This window comes from Helianthus annuus, chromosome 9, assembly GCF_002127325.2.
Source record: "Helianthus annuus cultivar XRQ/B chromosome 9, HanXRQr2.0-SUNRISE, whole genome shotgun sequence".
Lineage (NCBI taxonomy): Eukaryota > Viridiplantae > Streptophyta > Magnoliopsida > Asterales > Asteraceae > Helianthus > Helianthus annuus.
Genome location: NC_035441.2, coordinates 59,337,407 through 59,360,587, shown reverse-complemented (window position 1 = coordinate 59,360,587; position 23,181 = coordinate 59,337,407). Strand labels below are relative to the sequence as shown.

The 23,181-nt window shown below is 35.8% G+C and overlaps 3 protein-coding genes and 1 long non-coding RNA gene across 7 annotated transcripts; 3 read left to right on the top strand and 1 right to left on the bottom strand.

Moving 5' to 3' along the window:
- The first annotated feature begins 1,058 nt into the window (after nucleotides 1-1,058).
- LOC118481907 lies at nucleotides 1,059-2,194 on the top strand. Its single transcript, XR_004866331.1, has 3 exons — nucleotides 1,059-1,781; nucleotides 1,873-2,024; nucleotides 2,177-2,194. It is a non-coding gene; the product is annotated as an uncharacterized LOC118481907 (long non-coding RNA).
- Nucleotides 2,195-2,389: 195 nt separating this feature from the next.
- On the top strand, nucleotides 2,390-3,511 carry LOC118481906 (polygalacturonase-2-like). Of its 3 annotated transcripts, none has more exons than XR_004866330.1 (3): nucleotides 2,390-2,663; nucleotides 2,770-2,908; nucleotides 3,487-3,511. XR_004866330.1 is itself a non-coding variant. In XM_035977234.1 (3 exons), the coding sequence occupies exons 1-3, from the start codon at nucleotides 2,550-2,552 to the stop codon at nucleotides 3,493-3,495; spliced, it is 288 nt and encodes a 95-aa protein (XP_035833127.1). In that variant the 5' UTR covers nucleotides 2,390-2,549; the 3' UTR covers nucleotides 3,496-3,511. The 3 variants fall into 3 exon arrangements, 1 of the variants encoding a protein (XP_035833127.1); XR_004866329.1 differs by having other exon boundaries at nucleotides 2,390-2,666; XM_035977234.1 differs by having other exon boundaries at nucleotides 2,390-2,689.
- A 511-nt stretch (nucleotides 3,512-4,022) lies between these two features.
- LOC118481905 (pathogenesis-related thaumatin-like protein 3.5) lies at nucleotides 4,023-9,345 on the top strand. Its single transcript, XM_035977233.1, has 4 exons — nucleotides 4,023-4,096; nucleotides 6,558-6,629; nucleotides 7,335-7,926; nucleotides 9,070-9,345. Exons 1-4 carry the CDS (start codon nucleotides 4,033-4,035, stop codon nucleotides 9,080-9,082), a joined length of 741 nt encoding a protein of 246 aa, XP_035833126.1. The 5' UTR covers nucleotides 4,023-4,032; the 3' UTR covers nucleotides 9,083-9,345.
- A 3,198-nt stretch (nucleotides 9,346-12,543) lies between these two features.
- Nucleotides 12,544-21,770, bottom strand: LOC110875697 (protein MAIN-LIKE 2). Of its 2 annotated transcripts, none has more exons than XM_022123902.2 (6): nucleotides 21,498-21,770; nucleotides 17,956-18,068; nucleotides 16,405-17,049; nucleotides 15,382-15,549; nucleotides 13,899-14,288; nucleotides 12,544-13,278 (listed from the first exon to the last, which is right to left on the bottom strand). In XM_022123902.2, exons 2-6 carry the CDS (start codon nucleotides 18,046-18,048, stop codon nucleotides 12,727-12,729), a joined length of 1,848 nt encoding a protein of 615 aa, XP_021979594.2. In that variant the 5' UTR covers nucleotides 18,049-18,068; nucleotides 21,498-21,770; the 3' UTR covers nucleotides 12,544-12,726. The 2 variants fall into 2 exon arrangements, with proteins under 2 accessions (XP_021979594.2, XP_035833125.1); XM_035977232.1 differs by having other exon boundaries at nucleotides 21,502-21,770.
- Between the last annotated feature and the right edge of the window lie 1,411 nt (nucleotides 21,771-23,181).

The window sequence follows — 23,181 nt, the reverse complement described above, 5'->3', positions numbered from 1 at the left end:
CTCTTTCTTACCCGAATTGTTAGAACATGACGTAACAAACGACTTTTTTGGTTTCGAAATGAATTCCTTGTTGTTTACCATATCAATGTCAATTTCGACCAATTTGAAAACCTTCTCAACGTTTTCAGTCTTTGCGTTCTGAAGAGGATACTCGAAATCAGAGTAAAGCTTGTCAGTTCTAATCATAGTGTAGACCACCATGATCGGATCATCATTCGCACTTTTGTCTGATTTCGGTATGAAACGATCTAAAAAGTTACCCGCATCTTCAGAATCAGTAACAGACTTCTCAGAATGAGATTTCATGGTCTCAACCTCATAGTTATCACTCTCTTCATCTAACACTGATCGACAACAGTCTTGATGACCTGTGACTCATTGTCTGTGTCTGGCGGAGAGAATGTAACGTCAATGCTCTCTGGCAACTCATTCTCAATTGTCCTTAACTTGAGGTTCAATGCAGCTTCCACCCCATCTGGATACTTTTGAGTATAATGATTCCACATTGGGGGTGGAACGCTTTTAAAGACTGGTGTTGCATGAGGCTGTTGTGGAACAATCTACTCAAGGACATAGGACGATGTAACATAGCTCATCAATTTCTTATCTATTCGCTCATTTTCAATTTTAGTTAATTCTAACTCTTTCTTTAATGATGCGATTGTGTCAAGATGAATAGTATTATATTCGTATAGCAATATCTGGTTTCCAGTCATTTGCTGTGTTAGCAACTAAAAAGTGATGATGATTTGAGTTCTGGTGTTTGTTATTGTCATACTTTTCCCCAAATTCAAAGCAAAACGATACCTTTTTTCCTTTTGTTTTTTGACCATAACTTGTCGAATTGCTAGGTATTTCTAACATGCATACATGAGTTGTAACTAAAATAGAAATCTGGATATTAAACTTACCACAAGTTTTTGATCATTTTAGTTAAACAACTAATTCTATTCTGAAATTGAAGCGTTTAATTTTCTTATTCCTTTTTTTCGTAATTTTTTAGCAGTGAGAGTAATACATTCTGTGTATTTAACATAAGCATAAACAATTGTCTTCAAATTTGTTATTGAAATTTGTCTATTTAATTCTCAAAATGAATGTTTTTGTGTTAGTTTTGGAATGCAAGGAGAAGGATGTTCATGAGTAATTAATTAGCATGTATTTGGGATTGTGATGTTATTCTCTAAAGATGATTATTAATGTGTGGGTTGTTGGTATTCGCTGTGATTTGGGCAATGGCTTATTTGGGCTGTGAAGCCACATTGCTAAAATTCCACTGCTTCCTGTTCCATAATCTTTTGCAGTGGACAGAAAAACGGGAGAAAGAGAGAGAGTGGCGGTGATGGAGGAACTGGCCATGGTCTCCGGCCAGCTGCCCTCTTGTCCTTTTTGGGGGTTTCAACCTCCATTCGACCACTGGAGTTTTAGCAAGTGTGTTTTAGGTGACGACGTCTAGGGTTCTAGCGAATTTTTGGCCTGTCACCTACCCGGTGATGATGGTGAGTTGCTATTTGGTATGGCAACTCCGGTTGCAACCATAGCACCACTGAGCCGACTTCTCTTGACAACGATGAGGAAGTGTGACATTTTTTCTCTTTTACAGCGACGATGACGGTCTTTTCGAATCTGATTCTATTGGTGTTGGTGATTTCGTTTTTGGTCACCGAAGTTCAAGGCAAAATATTGTTCCAGTTTCAGTTTTAGACTCATAAGCTGTAAAAAACTCACGAAGGCTGTGATGACTGGTAGGCGCCATTGCTTGGCTGGCATAATCAAGGACGGTAAGTGTGATATTCTCCACTGCAACCTTTTTTGCAGCCACGAAGGTCCGATTGCCAAATCTGAGCCGATTCGTTTAATGTGTTAAATTAGTTGCAGCTTCTTAATTGGAAGTTAATATTCATGTTATCAACTCAAAAGAGGACAAAAACAAGGTCAAGAACATGTATATGAAGTGATCAAGATTTTGATGGGTTGTTGGAATAGATGGGGATTTATTGGCAGCTCTGTTCTTCAGGATTTAGGTTTGATAGCTCCACCTGTCACTTTCACTTCAGTTAAATATTGCTTCTTATTTTTGTTTTATATATTAACATTTTTTTATTTATGATTTTTGCCATATTTATCATGTTGTTTCTTCTTTCGTATAGAATATTACTAATTGGAATTATCGTAGTTATGTAGGGGCTTGGGTTCAGTGGCGAAGCTTGACCTGAATGACGCGGGGGTCGAAAACGTATATACCCAAAAATTTCTATAAAACCGGGGGGTCAAATACGTATATGCCTAAAAATTTCTATACAAAAACCACATATATAACACTACTGAGCGAAAAGTTCGGGGGGTCGGGCGCCCCTCCCCGCCCCTTATATCCTTCGCCTTTGCTTGGGTTAATTTCAATATTTCAGTATGCCACATTGGACCCTCTGAGCTTGATGATGAATCAACTGTAGATTTCGGACTTTGGTTCTGCAACGGATGATTTCAGAACTGATTTGGCTATTAGCAAGCAAATAATAATACTCTCCTCCTCTTTGAATGGTTTCTTGATGGTGTTCTTCTTCAGCTTTTGCCACATTTCGTTTAGCCCACAAAGCGCAAGTGCAGCCATTTTCGAAGTCATAGCTTATGGGCCAAAAGGAGATGGAAATACAGACGACACTGTTGTAAACCACGTCTATAATTTTAAGTTAAAGAGAATGTGGTTCCATTGCATGCTATAAAACCACATGCCACTTATATGTTTTCTAATTAGGTTCATTTCTGCAGGCTTTCTTTTGAGCATGGGTTGGTTTTTGTAACAACAGCCCGCGCAACCCCGACGATGGTCATGCCGCCAAGGAAGTTGTTTCAAATAGGCCCTGTTACATTCAGTGGTCCGTGCAAATCCCCTGCAGTGAATGTTCAGGTAATTGAGTCTATAATTGAAATCATTAACGTGATTCTATTTTCTTTTTCTACAGATTGTTGTTTTGGAAAAGAATGTATATAAACAAGTTTATTCTTAATGGTTCAAACATTTTTATAATATCAGTTTCCTCTCATCGAACACCAATTCTACTTTCATGGAGCTATATTTATTATTTTTCCCTTTTTTGTTTATCGAAGCTTCATGTTATTTTATCATCATAAAACTTTAAACATAACTAGATTGTTATTAACTATGATGTACCAAAACACAACTTATACATTTTCCATTGATATTTCATGAAAAACCCTCATTGATTTATTTTGAATGACTTATATAAAATATATAATTCATATTCATATATTATATATTTTCTTATTTTACATTGTGCTCTTTTCCTTAAAACTATTTAAGAGTAACTTTTATGTTTGTACTTTTATTGGTTCAAATTATTGTATATCTCTCTACGCCATTTACATTTCCCATTAAAAATTAACATATATTCTTACACAGACATAAAATCGAATTACATTTTATCGAGGCTAACACTTTTTCCGCTACACTTTGTAACATAACAGGTCCAATGATATCTAAAAGAATTTCAAAGCTCAAACAAAGAGACTTCATATTTATCTGTAATAATACGAGTTATAAAAAGTGGGTCCCTGACCAGACGAGTGAGTTATGCTTGTCGTCCGTGGACCAGAATGTAATGCTCAACTAATTAAACATTTAAACCCACCCGAGCCTATTTTGATCATAACCCCGTTTCATCCAAACCATACTGAACATGAATTTTAGGCGGCCCATTTCGACCCGTTACCCAAACTGATCCACTCAGGGCTTTGAGCGCATTCATGCCGGTACCCATTCAGGATGTAATTTGTGTATAAAATGTTTGTAACAGTTTGTTTTTGCACGCCGCAACGCGCGTGAGGTTAAATCCCTAGTTTTTGATAAAAAGTAGTCTTGAAAACCTCCACCATGTAACTTTAGTTATATTATACGTGGATTCCATGTTGGAAAGATGCAATTCTTCTTTAGTAAAAGTAATTTAACACAAGGTTGTGTATATCTATATATAGATAGAATCATTTTTCAAAGTTGAGATAAGAGAGCTAATCATGGCACCACTAATCACAAGCTCTATACATGTCTTCTTCTTATGGACCTTGCTTCTTTCATCAGGTATTACCACTTTTAAAATGCATGCAAATGTTTATTCTCTTACACATAAGATCGAGTAGCATAATATATATTTTAAAGTCATAATACATTTCCATTTCCACTAGTGTACATACGGTTTTTTGAAACTCAGCCACTTGACTTTTATGGTTTGCAAAATATTCTTCCGTTATTCCGAACTTGTCGTTTAGCCCAGCAATAGCTAACGGAGTACTGCTAGAGTAACCCGAGTTCACCATCAATTCTAGGGAAAACCCAGTGACCCACCCGTCCGTAGGCACGACAGGAAAATTACCGGTAAACTCGTTTGGCTCAAGGATCGAACACAGGTTTCCCTGAGTCTCCTACCAATGCCCCACCAGTGTCTCACTCTACACCAAATGGGAGTTGAATTTGCATCTCTCAAGGGAAATGCAAGTCTTTCACCACTTGATCTAGAGTTATTGTGCTCAAATCCATTTATTTCATATACATTTATACAAAGTTAATAAATATTATTATTATACATATTTAAATTGAATGGTCATGAACTTTTTTTATTGTTTTTTCTTTTCTAAATAATATTTTCTCTGTCATTTAATCCTCTTATAATTTTATAATTTGTGTTTATTAAAATTTGAAAAAAAAAACATTTAGATAAGTAGATGTGTTTAATTTGTTTACTCGATTTTCCGTTATAAATTATTTGAATCGGTGCCATGATGATTCGAACTAATTCCGATCGAACAATATAGGTACCAATATCGGTATTAATAGAAATAGTACCGACTGATATTCTTTATGGTTTTTGAATAAAGTAAAACATGTGTTAAGATCTCTTGTGTATACCACGACTTTGTTTTTTGGGTTTTTCTTTTCGGTTTCTATAACGAGTGTTGGTACTGTAACATGTGTTCCCACCGCGTAGCGCGGGTGAATCACACAAGTACTTATAAAACCATAAGCCATATTGCGTGCGTAGTCATATATATGGTTAGTTACAGTTATAAATGACTCGAACGTTCAGCAAACTGTGCGATGGAAAGTTTGTTTATGTTCATTCATTTGCTAAATGAACGAACATTTAAGGATTTTTGTTTGTTTGTTCAATTATGTTTGTGAGCGTTTGGTAATGCGTTCATAAATGTTTGTTCGTTAAAGCTCGTTCACGTTCGTTTGTTTATGTTTACTGATTAAAGGTTTTTATATTTTTATGTTATTTTTATTTTTAGCTTATTAGTCAAACATTTCAACTTCTTATGTTTTTTTAGTTTTTTTTTTATTTTTAGTTTACTAATCTTACATTTATTTTTAAGCAACTATGTTTATGATGTTTATATTATTGTGTTGAAGAATTTCTATGATTATGAAATGCACTTCACTTTATAATTATTTTTGCTTATTATGTTTAATGCATGAGATAAAGCATATATATTCGTTTGTGTTTGTTTATGGTCCTTTGTGTTCGTTTATACATGCTTACAATATCATATCCTTATGAATGAATACGAACACAAAGTTTCATGCGGTTATATGTTCATCAACCGTTCAATGCATCGCTTAATTCGCCTAGATTCATTTACAGCGTGATGTATGGTTTCATTATTGTAAAAAGAATACTAGGTTAGAACCCTTCTATTACACGTGTTGAATAAATGTAATTTTATATATTAAATAATAAAAAAAATTATATATTTAAAACCATGTGTATTACACAGATTAAATAAATGTAATTTTGTATACTAAATACAAAAAACTTCATATCTTTAAAATACTCGTGTATAATCAGGTTGAATAAATCTACTAAATAATAAAAAAAATTACATCCTTAAAAACCCTGTATATTACACGTGTTGAATAAATCTAATTTTATATAGCAAATGATAAAAAGTTATTTCCTTAAAAACTTTGTGTATTACACGGGTTATATAAATGTAACTTTGAATAGTAAATAATAAAAAAATATTGTTAAAAACCCCACGTTTTACACGAGTTGAATAAATATAATTTTGTATACCAAATAATTAAAAAAAAATTATATTTATAATGAGTTAGAATAGCATTTAATATTAATTTACTATTTATATATATTTAATATAAGATAAGTAGGAAAGAAGGGTATTTGTTTTAAAAATATATTAAATTAACAATTTAGATTTGAGGATAATATTTTATTAAAGTAGGATAAGATTTAATATTAATTTATAATTTATTTAGTTAATATAAGATAACTATAAACTTTAGGATACCTTCAATTAATGACATGTGTCCGAAAGTTGGTTTCATAGATTGACGTTGATAAAATTAATTAGGATGGATTTAGAAGTATGCATGTGATATAAATGGCAAAAGATAAAACAATTTAGGAAAGAGAGGGAAAAAAGTGTTTTTTTCGTATACTTTAAATTATCATAACTTTTATTTCATTTCAACACATATAGAAAACTAATTATAAGTTTTATGCATGGATGATAAATATATACAGGAAATATATTATCGGATGGTGCAAGAGTATTCACCATAATTAACAATTGTGAGGAGACTATTTGGCCAGCAATATTCACCCTAGGGATGGCAAAAATACCCGAGCCCGATGGGTATACCCGATACCCGACACAAATGGGACGGGTATACCCGATACCCGACGGGTATTGGGCCGGGTATGGGTTTAGTTTTAAAAATTTTCGCGGGTATGGGTCGGGTATGGGATTAGGTGATACCCGACCCGATTACCCGAAACCACATACCCATTTACCCGAACTATATACCCGATCATATACCCGTTTTTTTTTTAATTTATATTTTTTTTTTTCATTAACACTTATTTATTGTTGATTTATTTTAGTATGATCATAATGTGAAAAAACAAATTTTCTTTTATTATATGCATTTGATAGTAGTATTATATTTTGTATGTTGTGAAGTATATACATGTAAGTGTATAAGTATAAAAAAGTTATTATTAATTTATGATAAAACTTATATGTATGTAATGTATATTTTTAATTTATAATAGTTGTTGTATAAATAAAATTATATAATAATTATTATAGTAAAAAATGTATTTAGAAATCCCAACGTATATCTTTTAACAAACTAATGGGTATACCCGGTACCCGCGGGTATACCCGATACCCGACGGGTAATTACCCGACAAATACCCGACGGGTATTGGGTCGGGTTTGGGACACGATTCTATAACCGGGTATGGGTATGGGATTACCAATACCCGACCCGAACCCGACCCATTGCCATCCCTAATTCACCCCTGGTGAGAGCTTTGGTGGTGGAGGATACAAGTTACGAGCAAAGGAGTGGAGGGTCCACACCGCACCTGTTGGTTGGTCAGGTCGAATATGGGGTCGAACCAACTGCAGGTTCGATAGCAATGGCAATGGAACATGTCTAACGGGGCGATGTGGTTCGTCTCTCCAATGTTCTGCCTCGGGTGAAACCCCAGCGACACTTGCTGAATTTACCCTCACCACATTGAACTTTTACGATGTTAGCCTCGTCGAGGGATTTAATTTACCAATCTCCGTTAGACCGGTTAATGGAAAGGGAAACTGCAGCGTTGCGGGTTGTGTGGGTGACTTACGGAAAAACTGCCCTTCGGAACTTTCTGTCAAGGCGGGTGGCAAGGTAGTCGCTTGCCGAAGCGCTTGTGATGTGTTTAATACCGATGAGTATTGTTGTCGTGGTGTTTATGGAAACCCGGCGACATGCCAACCAACGTATTACTCCAAGAAGTTTAAGCGTGTATGCCCGACTTCGTATTCTTATGCTTACGACGATCCAACAAGCATTTTTACTTGTTCCGGAGCTGATTATATTATCACCTTCTGCAACTCAAAGTACTTTTCTCTTCATTCTAATAACCTTGAATCTAGTCCAGCATATATCATCTTGTGCTGCTCATTTAACAAATGAGTGTGAGATTTCCTTATCGAGCTCCCGAGTACGCTTGTGAAGCTAAACGAGCTTATTATTTATGTAATTTATAGGAAAAATTACAAGTTTTATCCTTTATCTTTATACCACTTTTCAGGCGGTGTCCTTTTTAACGAATGTTGACAGGCGATGTCCTTTACTAGGTATTTTGTTGCAAGTTTAGTCCTTTACACCCAACCCAGTTAAAAAACCCAGCTAATTGTTGATAGGCGGTGTCCTTTACTAGGTATTTTGTTGCAAGTTTAGTCCTTTACCTAGGTATTTTGTTGCAAGTTTAGTCCTTTACACCAAACAATTAACAGAGTTTTTTAACTGGGTTGGGTGTAAATGACTAAACTTGCAACAAAATACCTAGTAAAGGACACCATCTGTCAACATTCGTTAAAAATGACACCGCCTGAAAAGTGGTATAAAGATAAAGGACAAAACTTGTAATTTTTCCTAACTTATATTTACATTTTCTCACCAAAAAGCTAATCCAAACACTTTTTTTAAAACATAATAAAAAAGGTTATAAGTTAATAATCACTTTAAATGATAAAAAAAAACACATTTTAAATTACATAAGCAATTCCAAATACCCTATGACAAATCCTAAGCGGCTTTTAATAGTTCATTCGTGAACATGATATTATATTTTTCTTTTAAAAAGAAAAAGATTGAGACTTTTTTTTTGCTTTTCACCAAATTTACTAATTTGACCCGATATTCCCAAGCCAATGATCTCTAGCTCGGTGGACAGTGATAGGAGACTCAGGGAAATATGGGTTCGATCCTTGAGTCAAACAGGTTTTACTGGTAATTTAACGTCGTGCCTACGGGCAGGTGGGTTACCGGGTTTTCTCCGGAATTGGTGCTGGACCACTCGGGTTACTCTCGGAGTACTCCGTTTGTCCAGTGGGTGCCCGAGAGTACTCGGGATTGATTTGTTAGCCGTTCAAAAAAAATAGAGCTACACATAAATCTTTATCCAAGATTATAATGGCATGGGTTAGAGTCAAGTTTTGATGGTGATGATGGTTAACTAGTTTTACTTTCTATTTCAGGAAGCGAGCTTAATGCGCGTGTCAGGACACCAAGTTGAAGTATAGCGCTTCTACGATGGGGTTCTGGAAAAACTGGAAGTCGAGTTTGATGATGGCTTTAATAGTTGTTTGTTTACCAATGTTGTTCTAAATAAGTCGAGTTTGATGATGGCTTCAATAGTTGTTTGTTTACCAGTGTTGCTCTAAATAAGTCGAGTTTGATGATGGTTGTAATAGTTGTTTGTTTACCAATGTTGCTCTAAATAAGTTGGGTTTTATATGATTTTTTTTCTGTTACCAACGTTTTCGGGTGATATTTATAACTTGTTTCGTGTTTACAAGACAACATAGCCACATATTTTCAAATTATTAAAAGATGAGTAAATTGCCATTTTAGTCTTTGAGGTTTGGTTCAAATTGCCATTTTAGTTCAAATAGTTTTTTTTTTTTTTTCTCCTTTGTATGCCTGACTTTTCCATTTTCTTGCCATTTTGATCATATTGCCTAACTCAGTCTAAAAATCTGGTTATAACTAGGGGTATTTTGGCATAACTGTTGTGTAGTGATAACCAGGAGTAGTTTACAACATAATTTATAAACCTCATAATAATTTAATGCAAAAAGTATCCCTGATTATAACCTGGTTTTTAGACCAAGTTAGGCAATGTGATCAAAATGGCAAGAAAAAAGAAAAGTCAGAGACCAAGAGGAGAAAAAAAAAACTATTTTAACTAAAATGACAATTTAGACAAAAACTCAGGTACTAAAATGATAATTTACTAACATTTTGAGCTCAAAGAGTGATGATAATATCAAAACTACAGTATAATAACGCAAACACATAAATTTACCCAAACCTTTTATTAAAACCCTAAAATTACAAGAGAATAAAAAATACACACTTTTCACCAAGATGAGGAAAGGATAAACGAAACAAATATACACATTCTAATTAACACAAAACAAACTCTCTAAACCTTAATCTGAACGATCTAGAGAAGCCACGAAGAATTTTGTGTAGTGGTGATGTATTATGTAGATGTGAATGAACGCAACCCATTTGCAGATTAGCCCTTCAACAATCAAAACTTGGCAACTTCAGCTATTGACTAAGACGGCAACTCAGGGAAAAACCTTGGTCTTTTCCATTTTATCACATCCAGCAACTCTTGATTCCATTATTTCCCGTTGATGAGATATGCTCGGTTTGTCATAAGGCGTGTTTGGACTCATTTGGAGAGCATGCAGTGCATTGTAGAGAGCTCTCGGGTTTCAAGTACCGACATGATTTGTTTAGGGATATCGTCTTTGACATATTCAGGTTCGCTGGGATTTTACGCCCTGCCTGCAGTATACACATATAATGTATATATGTGTGGGCCCTCACGGGGCAAAAGTGAAATTGCATTAATTTATTATTTTACTAATTTCGTGAAAATAACTTTATAAGCGGCTTAGCGGCGGACGACTAATCATGTATCATGTGGTGACGTTGATAGCCGAAAGACAAGGGGGTACATGCACAAATCGGCCTTTGTCCCCTCATGTTCAAGGCTTGATACAAAATTACTATTGAGTCGGGGGTCTCATTGGAAGCAGCCTCTCTATTTCTACGGGGTAGAGGTAAGGCTGTCTACATCTTACCCTCCTCAGACACTACCTTAGTTTTGCTATTGATGGGGTATACTGAGTATGATGATGATGACGACGACAACGACGAAGATTGTGTTTTTATGTCGATTAAACAAGTTTGTGTTTCTATATGCTTCTTACATTGCTTTTGGTTATATCACTAATTAATTTTTGCAACTCTTTTCTACAACCAGGCATAAGATTATGTTTAAGCAACACTTTAGTATCATTCGAAACATGATTTTGAGTTTGTAGGCTCCCAGCGACACAAGAAAGGGGGGAGCTCAGTAGGGTCTAGCCGGCCCTCGCCCTCGGCCCATTGGGTTTATTTTTGGTTGAATGTGGGTTTTAATCCTAATTAGGAGTCTATAAATTAGTCTCTTGTATTTGTAACGTTTAATACCTCAAAAAATAATATAATATGATGGTTGCTCCTAGAGATGTAGGTTCCATACTAAGGCCGAACCACGTAAATCCTCATGTTTGATTGCTTTTGCTATTTCTTTTGTATGTGTGTGCTCGTTTAATCCTAACACGTGAATCATATAAAAGATTGTAGAGGCCATTTCGTAAAACTGTTTGGTCATCAACCCATGGTTGTTGTAACCGATCATGATGGAACAATGAAATGGGCGATTAAAGATGCTTTGACTAGTAGACAGATTATGCTTTAACAGGTAGTAGACAACAGATTATGCATGTGGCACATACCGAAGGAATTATTCACCAAGATAGCATAACAACTTTTATGTAACACCCTAAACCGAAATAAGTTGACACGTCCGTATACACAATTCATTCGATTTCCATTTCTATTGGAAGTTGCTAATATAATACGTATAGATGACATACAGAATATAAAGATATATCTAAATCAAAAACTTGTATCATCTATATTTTTATTTCTAAGATGAGATCAACGATGATCGACACAGCCACGTCTCGTGAAAATATAAATAATGGAACCCCAATGACTCGCGTAACAAAAACACAAGTGAACCCGCTTATCGGTGACCCAAACCTTTTGCTATCCTAAAAACTTGATCGATCCAAGCTTTCCCATAACTAAGACCGGGTAGGACCCCATTGATCTTTTTTTTAACGGCAAATTTCATGGAACCAATCCCCGCTAACAAGAAGCTAGACAAGGGACCAAACAAACAGGAAAGGAAATTACAGCTCAAAAGAAATCCATCTATTCCACTCGATATTTATCCTTTTAGCCCTATGCTTAAACCAAAGAAAGCTGGACGATTTGACTTCGCCTTTAATGCCATCCACTTTAAACAAACCGTTGTTGAAGATGATGTTGTTTCGGGTTTTCCATAAGGTCCAGCATGTCGTCGTAATGATAGCGTGGATCACCTGACGTTTACAACTTGAACCGGCCGCTGAACGGTGAATCTCGAAGATATCACGAACTGAGGAGACATTAATAGGATCCAACCCGCACCATCTACTTACCGTGTTCCAGATCACCAAAGCCACATAACAGGACGCAAAAATATGGTCCGCAGATTCGCTCGCCATATTGCATAAAGGGAACATTGACGGGCCAACTAATATACCTCTTTTTCTTAACACACGTCTGCAGTCGGAAGCCGATTCAATAATAATCTCCACCCAAAAGTGTTAAGTTTTATAGGAACCAAAGGATTCCAATCCCACACTTCGATTTCCTCACCGCATTCGAAGCATCAATGATGGATTTCATGGAAGAAACAGTGAAGGACCCTGATTAGTGTTTCTATAAAATTCTTCTAACAAATAAAGTCATGTTCAATGCTCACTCGAATCAAATATGTGACCATAGCAGGCCATCCAAAACCAATATGTATCCATCAATACTCGAGAAAAAACTTGTTGAACACATAAGCTATCGATATAAACATTATGGTATAAATATTTTAAACAAATTGATACCAATTTTAGTTTTGAAATGTAGTTGTGTACCTCTTTCTGTGAACAATGCTAACCATGATGTCATACAGATCTTGAAAGGTTGTAAACGTTAAAACATCAAACAAATCGTTTAACCTTCATCTTCTAAACCAAAACACTATAATCATTTTGCTGACCAATGTCACCATTTTCAGAGAGTAAATTATGATCCATTTCTTCAACCGTTCTACAGAAACTCGAGTCATCTATATCATTTGCAGCATCAGAAAGCTGCGTTGATTCATCCAGTTTACCGGGCATGTAACATAACTGAGAATCATCCGCACACATGTCCATGTCATCGTTTTCAACGTGACACATGGATGCAGTGGGGTCCAGCATATCAATCGGTGTAGCTATACAAAACTGTTGCTGACTGGATACTGAATGATTCTGAAAGTGTGATCCCACGTCGTCTTTTCGCCGACGTTTCACACCCGTGCCTTTTCTTCTTATCCGCTCTTTCCCTCGTATTTTTTTCTCGACTTCATTTAGGTCGGAATCGGTTACGTCAGCAATCATCATGCTTCCGATTTGGTCTCTCAAACATTCATGGGCGAGAAACCGGATTCTAGTCACGGCGTGCATTTGCTGATCATCCATCCCGTGTGTCGACAACATGTCTGCTACATTTGCTATGTCCCTCAAGGCAGCATTCTGTCATAGGTTGTAGTTTTGAAGCACAATAACAGTTAAAAAGAAATACTAAAATAAACAGACTACGTTCAATAAATAAAAGATGCTCGTGAACATTTTAGCCTATAAAAACTTGTAGATAATAAGCAATATGGCCATATACAATACATACATCTACCTACTATTTAAAATTTTATACTAGTATAGTACAGATGAGTAGATGAAAAATTCTAAACGTAGCAATTTAAACCAACTTGTATGGAAAAGATTAAATAGATGAAATATAATAATTAGCCAAAAACAGGTCAAAAGTCACCTAAAGTGTATTTAAATGCTGAGATATCCTAATTATAATTAAATGAAACTATGTTATTACTTCAGTAATATAGTTTCCGTTATCATATTTAATCCATTATTTGTTAACTGTAAAAAAACAAAATAAATATGCATCTAACAGGATAACTTTCATAATAAGCCATATATAAAAAAATTAACCCACCCCGCATCAGAAAGTTATGTGATTTGACCGGAACCCATTTTGGCACATTCACCCGAGCCACTTGCCAGTCAGAGTAAAATGTAAATCATCTTTAGAAGTATAAAAACATAGGTAATTAATGAGTCATAGTTTATATACCAACCATTCTTTGAAACTCAGAAGAGATGGGAACGGGTCTTCCAACCAACTTGCGGGTGATTTTCAAGAACCAATGCAAGTATTGACTTTCTTCAACATCATCATCAACATCAACGACACGGAGATGACGATCTGACCATTCACTAAGTTCGGTTTCCATTTTCCCAGATAAGTCAACCCCGCCATCAACTCCACGGCTCTTTCTTTCCCATTGTTGGACATCAAGAGGAATAGGTTGTCGCAAGCCAAATTGCCGCAGGCAACGATCTGGCAGGTGCCGTTCAGCCTTGTCGAAGCATATTAACATTGTGTTTGATCTTCCGAGAATAAGATTATCCCGTATATCTTCTGGTAACAGCGCATCACTAATGTTTCTGTACGGACACCACTCAACCTATTACAGTTCACAAATGTATAAGTCATCTTTTTTCAAAAACAAAGTATGATATTGAGTAGAGCTGGAAGAATCGGCAGTTTGGGTAAACAGTAAACAATACGAAACATGTGATTTTTGGTAGAGGTTGAAACAGGTCAGATCAGGGTGACCTGGAACACTTTTTGTTCAAAAAGATCTTTTTTACATAGAATTAGTGCCTCAAATATAATTTTGAAAAGGCTAAAGTACACAAATGGTCCATGTGGTTTACTGAAAATTTGGATTTGGTCCCTAGCTTTTCAAAAGTACACGGATGGTCCCTGTGGTTTGCACTTTGTAACGCAATTAGTCCCCAGCCAACAAATCTAAATGTTTTGGTAGGCCCAAGTTAGGGACTAAATGCGTTACAAACTGCAAACCACAGGGACCATCCATGCACTTTTGGCAAAGTTGGGCACTAAATGCGTTACAAAATGCAAACCACAGGAACCATCCGTGTAATTTTGAAAAGCTAGGGACCAAATCCAAAATTTTGGTAAACCACAGGGACCATCCGTGTGGTTCCTGTGGTTTGCACTTTGTAACGCATTTAGTGCCCAACTTTGACAAAAGTGCATGGATGGTCCCTGTGGTTTGCAGTTTGTAACGCATTTAGTCCCTAACTTGGACCTACCAAAACATTTAGATTTGTTGGCTGGGGACTAATTGCGTTACAAAGTGCAAACCACAGGGACCATCCGTGTACTTTTGAAAAGCTAGGGACCAAATCCAAATTTTTCAGTAAACCACATGGACCATTTGTGTACTGTGTGTACTTTACTCGGATCTTTTTTTACAAAGAATTAGTGCCTCAAATATAATTAATTAAAAAAAGTCAATAGTTTACCAATCTAATTGTTTAAGTACAATGAGTTAGGACGCTTTATAAACACATTTTGGTCAAACTTTTAACATGTTCCACCCATCTGATCTCATCCCGTTTGAGCTAATATTTAAATTTAAGCATTCAACCTGTTCAAGATATGCAAAACCAGAATTGACTCATTCATAAGTAAAACGATTAAAAAATGCCACCATTGGTAATGATAAACAAAGTGCATTTATAACTTACTTCAGAGGGCTTTAAAGAGTCCAATGCTTTACGATAAAAGGTTACATCCCGGTTGGTTGAGGGACCAGTATGTTTCCCTTTCCATCTAAATACAAACGGAAAGCGATCATGGATCGGATCATGATTAAGCCTCGGCCGGCCAATATTCAGCCGAAAGTAACTCCAGCACTACGCAATGAAAACACTTGTAAATAAACGTTTCACAAACATAATTCGCATGATGTTTGGATGCGCATTTTGAAACTGATTATGTGATATTAAGGTATCAAAATCATATAATCAATTGTAGTAACTGTAATAAAATGTGATTTTTTTCACAAACATAATGTGCATTTTGAAACTCTTTATGTGATATTAAGGTATCAGAACAATATAATCAATTGTAATAACTGTAATAAAATGTGTTGTAGCATATAGTGTGTTTGGAAGTGGTTATATATGACTGAAATATTTGAGTTTAAATACACAAACTTACATTATATCAAACTAGGGTTGGGCTCTGATGAAAACCCACTTGAGCTGAGAAAACCAAGGAAAACTCTATGTAACAAACCGTTATTTTATACAAATTTTAGGGCAAGTAATATACATATTTTCAAGCGCTTTGAGCCAAAAAAACAATAAGGCGCCGAGGGATTTTTTGGCTCAAAACGCTTAGATATATGTATATTACATGCCCTAAAATTTTTACTAAAAAAACAAAAAACAAAAAACAAAAAAAAAAACAGTTTGTTACATAAGGTTTTCACAGGTATTTTCAACTCAGTGGGTTTTCATTTTATGATATTATCCTTTACCATATCAACTATATTAATAATTTTAACATTTTGCGTAAACCATAATTCCCCCAATCACTTTTTTTCTTAACCGAGTTCCCTTTATCCAACATTATAAACTAAATACCGCACCATAAAGTCACAAGAATCAAATAACCAGTTTGTTAACGCACATCCAAACAGCCCCTAAATTACGTGGGGTGCCCCTAGGGGTTAAGGAAACAGAAAAAATATAGTTAAAAGGAACCTGTAAAAGAGTCAAACTGCCACTAATGGTGCTTTGGGATCTAAGAGAAGCATTACCAAGTGCTCTATATAAAAACGACAACGCTGCAGCTCCCCACGCATACCTCCCAGCCCGATCAAAGTTCTCAAACAGAGGAAGATACATAACCGGGACCTTATTACCGGTAGTGGTCGAAAAAACCGTGCTACCAACAAGATATAAAAGATACGCACGTGTATGTCGTTCAATTTCCTCAATTGGGGCATCAAAAGGACACCGAGAAAACGTCTCTTTTAACCAACTAAGTTTGACCATCCCACCACTTGTTGACCCAGAGTCAGGGATTCGGCCTAAAAACTTCATACAAACAGCATCACATGTGGTGTAAGTTACGCCTATGACAGGCTCACCGTCAATTGGGAGCCCGAGAAGGTAACCGACGTCTTCGAGAGTTATTGACATCTCTCCTACGGTAAAATGAAATGTATTTGTTTCTCTCCTCCATCTTTCGACAAGAGCGGATATGAGTGGATTGTCGAGACTGATTGCGGGGATTAATCGTAAGTAGCCGAATCCTGCTCGTTTTACTAGTTCGATTTGTTTTGATGTGAGTGCCCATTGATCGAGCTTTGATGTGTGCTCGTGACATCTTAGTGCACCACGCTCCTGTGATTGTTGATGTAGAAAACAAGAGTTAATAACAGTTACTGTAACAAGTAACTAAAAACTTTTTTAAAAATAGGTTGCAATTTCGACCCAGTTACCTATCATTTCGTTGATTTGGGTTGAGAGCTTTATTTCAAAATAGTCATTTCAAAAGTTTACCTCAAAACTTGGTTTTAAAATGTGTGCATAATGCGTGATGCGCTAATGAGAGCGCATCGCCACAGCTGATGCATTGCGTTTACGTGATGCGAGAATATTGTGCCGATTTCGCATAATGTGCCCCAATGCACGCAACATTGTTTGTTTTAAGATTTTATGAAATGGCTTGGGTTTTTTCAATAATTAATATCTTAGTATGCTTGATTTGGACCATTATGGTTCCTAAACACTTTTTGTGGTTCTAGAAACATTTTAGTATGCTTGATATGAACCAAAAAGTACAACTCTTATCCTCTTATTACGTCACTTGTTTTAGTTTTAAGTATGTTTTTATAAGTTGATAAATAATTTTTTAGTTTTTTTTTGTAAAGAGTAGCATCACGCATCAGATTTTTGGACCAAATGCATGGGAGCGCATCATGTAATTTAAAACCAAGCTTCGAAAGGGAAAGAGTCAAACAGGTTGAAAGTCACCCAAAGTCCATTTTTGTGTCCCCTTCTAAATCGTTTTATTAACAGATTCATACTATTTTAGTAACAATGTTATTCTTGTAATCATAACTAACATATCATTTTTTTTATAAAAGAAACTAAAAAATTCACAGAATGTGATTGCAGATCAACCCAGCCAGACCCAAACCATTTTGACCCACCCCCACAAAAATAAATAAATAAATAAATAAATAAAAAACATTGCCACCTTTGCTATGAAGTAAAACAAGAACCTTGGAGCCAGTAAAAATTTACCTGACCCTCCCAAATTGCTGATGAAACATGCTTTTCTTGATCATACAATACAGAATCATCGATAGGTCCAGGATTGGTTGCATAAAAGTCCATGGTCTCTGATAATATACGAACTGCCCAAATATACATAAAATTAGGGCAAAATTATTTAAAGAAATAAGTTGGCACAATAGATGGAGCTCCATAAAACTTATCAACTTAAATACATGAGTTCATTCAATCCAGTCAAAAAACATGTAGAAAAGTTGAATATCTTAGCTGAAGAACAAAGCTAAAAACAAGCACTTAGTTTATAAGATAACACAAGAAATAAAAATGTAACTTTCTAGCAAAATGAAGATAAGTTTGAACCAATCTGATAGAGCTTGATATTGTCAACATTAAATAGCAGGAGAAAAAAGGTAACACCATTACAAGTGCATAATCATGCATTAAGATTTGGACTTGATAATATTTCCAGAACTCGCCTTAAGTTACATTCATAGTACTCACAAATAAGTAATAACTTAGAATAAATCACAGGAATGGCGGCCACATATAACGTCTATTTACTTAAATGTAACTTCGGAATTTGGTTGTTTTATTTGTTCCGTCCCATGTAGAGAAAAGCCTGTTCTGGTTTGACTTTGCTATGTGAGATAATTTCACTCCATAAACTATTGGTTGCAAAATGGGCATGTCCAGTTGTATTGGATTACAAGTGAAAATGGGTTGAGATGGATTACGTTGACCGTTAAAGCTCTTGCATTGTTGCCATTATCTTTTACATTCTTTGGCCAAATAACACAATACTTTGAAACAAATGAAGCTAATTGATTCTAAACAATGGACCAAAACAATAGGGATACAGTTCAACTTCTCCCTTGAAAAAGGAAAGTGTATGATTATCAACGTGTTCTTATCAGTTATCTAAGGCCAAATCCTCCTACACCTTTGTTGAGGTTTCGTTCCCATACCAATTAAAGAAGAAACAAGTGATTAGATAATGGGTGTAGACTGTCAATTTTCGTTACTAAGTGTGCTAGAAAAGTTTCAAGTCTGGACCTTGACCACTTTACTCAAGGTCACATTATGATAGTGCTGTTGGTAAAATTTTATGTTGCTTCCGTTAAGGTTAATGTTCCAATCTACACGACTACTTTATGCTCTTATACCTTTGGATCAACCTTCAAGGCAAGTCTTTACACGGTTACACTGAGCACCGAGGGTCTATCCAACCACACGGTTATTGCCACTCCCTCAATCTCCACCTCTCGTTGTATTTTTGTTTTTTCCTAAGTAAAAAAACAATTGAACAACTAAAACTTAAGGAAAATGAAACTGTCTTCTCAATCATGTCAACTATCATCACAACCTGCAACATATGTTTTATGCTACATGCTAGTCTCTCGTTTAGAACAACACTGGCTAGTCCCATAGTTGTCAAAAGCGCAAAAGGCGCGCGCCTAGGCACTCGAGCGCAGCGAGGCGAGCCTATAGCGCCTGGTGGGAGCCTAGGCGCAAAAATGGGCTTTTTCTGTAAAAACGGTTGTCAGGTGCAAAAGGCGCGCGCCTAGGCGAGGGGCGCAGTGAAAAAAACGCAAAAACGACCAGAAAAAAACAAGCAGTTTCACAAAAAAACGAGTGCAAAACCGAGCCTCACGCGGGCCCGGGTTTTCGGAGCTGCATTCGTGCGGGCACGCGAGTTCAACTAAATTCCAGTTCAGAAACTCATCTTTTGCAACCCCCCCGGTAGGACTTGTGGTAAAACATGTCATAAAGTTACAATGGAGTAGTAAAGGCTTTACCTTATAAACAACCACTCACTTTGTTCCCACACCAATGTGGGACAAAGTATTTACCACCTTTTGAGACTTTCATTCACACACCCAAAACTTTCAACATATAAGTCCTAAACTTTTGCTACTAACTATTAGCTACATGATCTTAAATGGCATATATAATAGTTTTTTTATTTTATATGTGGAATCTTATTTATTTTCAAAGCATAACATATTTTTTATATTTTTTTCTCTATGTGCGCTTTTCTTAAAAAAGCCCACGCGTTTTTTGCGCCTTGCGCCTAGGCTCCGGGGGAGGCCGATGCGCCTCGCCTGCGCCTTGCGTCTTTAACAACATTCCAAGCATATGGTTTCTATCTGTTTCGCTCAATATTTCCATATGGTTTTGTCTGTTGTAGTCCATCCTTAGATTACAAATGCAAGTATGCAACAAGAACAAAGGTAACAGGCATCTACAGATTCCAACTCCTCTATATACAGTAAATTGGGGAAGTGAGACACAAGTACACAAGTATAGGTTTTGCTATTTATAATTATAACTACTTGTCGTATGTACAACGAGCGTAACCAAAATTTCCTCTGCCTTTCGTTAAAATCACACCGAGCAAAACCTAACTTAACCAGACAGAAAGCACACAACCAGCCAATGTGATCCATATCTACAATAACAAATAAATAACATCACCAAAATCACTACAACCAGCCAAAAAGTGTCATTTGAATGAGCATCATCACACAAAATTTAAAACCTAAATCCATTACTGAACCTCTTCTAAAATTAGCTACATTAGAGACTTACAAAAAACTGTCAAACCAAACCCGCACTCATCAGTCATCACAAACTCCTAATCACACATGCGAACAAATAGATACAGAAATGCATACTTATTGGATGTACTAGAATTGTAACGAAAAACTTTCCACAACCTCCATTACCTTTTATTTAGAATCACACCAATCAAAACCTAGCTTTAACTACTTGTTAAATGTGATCCATATCTTCAATGATAAATATTTAACATCACCAATATCATTACAACCAGCCAAATGTGCCCTATGAACAGATATCATCACAAAACATTCAAAACTAAAAGCCATGTGGGGTGGCGCCCCATGCCACCTCACCTTGATATAGCGCTATACACCTAAACGAGACCGTTAAAGGGGGAGCCGCCAAGAGAGGAGGCGTTACCCCCCTTAACAAGCGTTATGCAGAGAGAGATGGTGAGGGTGAGAGAGAGAGATAGAGAGTTTCTTTTAACCAAGCACGTGGTGCCACTGCCACACACATTTTTTAGTTAAACCACAACGCACTAGTTAAAAATGAGCTAGCTAAAGCCCCACTGCCTACATGGCAGGGCGTTATGCTCTTTTTAGTTAAATCACGACATATATTCCTAGTGAGCCTCTTTCAAAACCGCAACTAGTCACAAACTCCTAATCACACATGTGAACAAATCGATACCGAAATGCATACATAAACTAATAAAAGCATATGTTCAATAAGCAACAACAATCACTGCCATCAACAATATAACAATCATGAAAAGTCAATAATCACACAATATTCAAAACCTAAATCCATCAGTGAACCTCATTCATCACAAACTCCTAATCACACATGCGAACATATAGATACAAAAATGCATACATAAACTAATAAAAGCAACAACAATCACTAGTATCAACAACATAACGATCATCAAAATTAAACAAAAATCAACCGTACGAATGTATAACAATCAGAAATAATGAACGTACTCACTGTAAATCGGAATATCTGGCTCTCTGCTACATTGACATTGATAACAGAAAACACTCACTGTAAATTAGGGGATTTTGGGGGTTAATGTATGAAATTGAGTCTCTAGAGGGAGAAATTGATGATGATTGAGGAAGAATCAGCCGCCGGTGGCGATTGTTCGCCGGAATATGAGGAATTGGCGGTGAAAATTCGCCGGAAAGTGTGTGCAACGACGGGACGCCACTGTGAGACGACGGTGAGAAAAGATAGATGTCTGCAGTTTGATGAATACCTAGAACGACATAGTTTTGTATTTTTGGGTGAAGGTCATAAATGGTCCCTGAATTATTGATGTAGTTACAAGTTTAGCCCGTGTAAAGTTGTATAAATGTTGTGAGTGATGGTTTGGTTGTTTGGATATGTCTTTATTTGTATAAAGTTAAAAGTGTAGGTATTCAGATGAAAATACATTCATGACCATGTCTTAAGTTTCTTCCGGAGTTCACTTAACGCTATATTCCCGAGTTTAATTTGGAAGAAAATAATTTTTAGTTGTGTTTCAGAGTTTCATTAAAGAAGAGCAAAGAAGATAAAATGATAGATTTTTTGTCTAAAATTAATCTTTCTAATTTGCAAAGAACCGGAGAGAAAAGAAAATGAAAGAATCCTTGCTTTTCTCTCTTTAATTTAACTCGGGAACACAGTGTAGAGGAAAAACAAAAGAAAGTAAAAGAAAGGAAGAGAAAAATTCAAAAACACAAACATATTTCTGTTTTCTTTCAATTTCTTTTTTTCCTTCCTTAAGTGAACTCGGAAACAGTGTAGGACGTGAAAGCCATGTCACATCACCTCTTTCACATTTCAGACATCAATACACCATTGTTAAATGGGGCTTGGCAAATGACGGTTCGATTCTATTTTTATCATTAACTATAACCATAACTGCTAGCATCGGTAATGGATTTTTCTTAACCATAATCGAACTTTGGCTCGGTTAATCAGTTATGGTTCAGTTTCGGTTAACTAACCACTAGACGAGGTGCCTGACCTATTTTCTAGAATTGATCTCCCTCAAATGTCAACTTTCACGGATTAGAGAATGTATAGAGATAAAAAGGCACAATCAAGATAATTTGCAGGATGCTAAACATCAATTTTTTAAAATACTTAAATTTACAAAACTAGGAGAACATTGACATCAAAGTCAATTATTTAGTTACAAAGAATACATGTAGATATTAAATCTGAATTCCCTTAAAAAGCTCACTTGAAGTTTAGGTACATACCAAAGACTTGAGATGGTACATTTGGTTATAAACGTAACACTTGTGAATTCAAGTACATAGCCAATTTGGTTATGAAGTTATTAATCTTAGAATGTGCAATATAAATGACAATAATAATGAGCATCCTTAATAAAAAAAAAGTTAACTTGAAAATGTGTTTATGCAAAATTTTTAATAAGTTGCAATTAGGATAGGTGATTAGAGATATGTTATCTATAATTATTATATTATATATAAATATACGAGTGAATTACAAGTTTCTTCATTTATCTATATACCACATTTCAGACAGTGTCCTTTGTCTTTAAAATTGAAGATTTTTGTACTTATTGTTTTCAAATTCTGCACGGTTTGTCCTTTGGCTCTAACCCAATTACTTTTTTCTGATAAATCAGATCATGGCAAGGCACATAAG